The following is a 1,364-nucleotide window of genomic DNA, read 5'->3' as shown; positions in this document are numbered from 1 at the left end:
ATGAATAAAGACTAGTGTGGAAGATACAATATACAATGCTTGCATGGGAATATTATTTATTTGAAAAGGAGGGCACGAAAGCACAAGTACATATATATGAATAATATGATTTAGTTAAACTATTTTAACTTTAGCCAACAATCCCTATATATATTTTAAACTTTAGCCTTTGGTCCGGGGCTGCAACGCAAGTCACACCGCAGTACGTAGTAGCACAGCTCTGCACTATATATATAGTGGTCTGGAGCTGCACCATCCTTTCACAACAAAATCCCCGTCTTCTGTGACTGGCTGGCTAGGTAGCTAGGTAACCGTGCGTGCATGAGCGAGCAGGGCAAGAGGCCGACGACGACGATGTCCGGCGGCGGGTCGGCGGCCGAGTCGCCGGCGAGCTCGTGCGTGTCGTCGGACGCGGAGGACGAGGTACAGCAGGCGGTGGCGCCGAAGCCGATGGTGGTGGTGGGGTGCCCGCAGTGCCTCATGTACGTGATGGTGTCCGGGGAGGAGCAGCAGCCCAAGTGCCCGCGGTGCAAGAGCCCCGTGCTGCTGCACTTCCTCCGCGGCGGCAACGGCAAGCTGCCAGCCGGCCGGCAGTAACGCATCACATATATTATTAGTATTATATTAGCTAATTAAGCTAGCTAGCAGCTATAGCTCTTGTGTGTTTTAGTTAATTAATTGCTGCTGCCCTTTTCTAGTAGTCTTTTCTTTTTTTATGCATGTTAACGTCGATGGATTGGATCCAAGAATGTTGTTACTACCAGCGCCGGCCCTGAGGGCGGGCGAACGGGGCGGCCGCACCGGGCCCCTCATCTCCGAGGGCCCCACCCATTCGACGCATATATATATATATATATATATATATATATATATATATATATATATATATATATATATATATATATATATATATATATATATATATATATATACACTTTGTTGCCCTTAGTTTTGTTGGTGTTCTTACTTTTATCTTTAGTTGTGTTTTTTTAGTTTTGTCCTTCCAGTGCTATAGAACATGCTATACAACAGAAGCACTAAACCGAGAAAAAACACGACTAAGGATAAAAGTGAGTACACCAGCAAAACTGAGGGCACACGCTTAAAAAACTCAATTTTTAACTAATTGGTTCTACTCGTATGAGAGGTAAGAGCTCGTGATTGTACGTCACAACAACGCGAGATAACATGGTGTGAATGATCATGAGCCTAAATTTAATTCATCTCCTACTAAAAATGGTAATATTGAAGAAGAACAAAATTTATCGAATGTTTATATTGATATGAATGTTTTTAAATGGCTCTTAAGTACTTATATTAATATTTTTATACATTAAAAAATAATTGTATGGGCCTCTATTTAA

The 1,364-nt window shown here is 42.3% G+C and overlaps 1 protein-coding gene across 1 annotated transcript; it reads left to right on the top strand.

Annotated features, from left to right (window-relative positions):
- Positions 1 to 221: 221 nt before the first annotated feature.
- On the top strand, positions 222 to 700 carry LOC100275227 (uncharacterized). The gene has a single exon (XM_020549245.3). It carries the CDS (start codon positions 322 to 324, stop codon positions 595 to 597), a length of 276 nt encoding a protein of 91 aa, XP_020404834.1. The 5' UTR covers positions 222 to 321; the 3' UTR covers positions 598 to 700.
- The last annotated feature ends 664 nt before the right edge of the window (positions 701 to 1,364 follow it).

This window comes from Zea mays, chromosome 2 (genome assembly GCF_902167145.1).
Source record: "Zea mays cultivar B73 chromosome 2, Zm-B73-REFERENCE-NAM-5.0, whole genome shotgun sequence".
Lineage (NCBI taxonomy): Eukaryota > Viridiplantae > Streptophyta > Magnoliopsida > Poales > Poaceae > Zea > Zea mays.
The sequence above is the reverse complement of the archived record's forward strand: the minus strand, read 5'-3'. Positions and strand labels throughout refer to the sequence as shown.

Bases quoted from the DNA above. Each gene is read 5' to 3' on its own strand.
- LOC100275227 (XM_020549245.3), top strand. From the start codon at position 322: ATGAGCGAGCAGGGCAAGAGGCCGACGACGACGATGTCCGGCGGCGGG.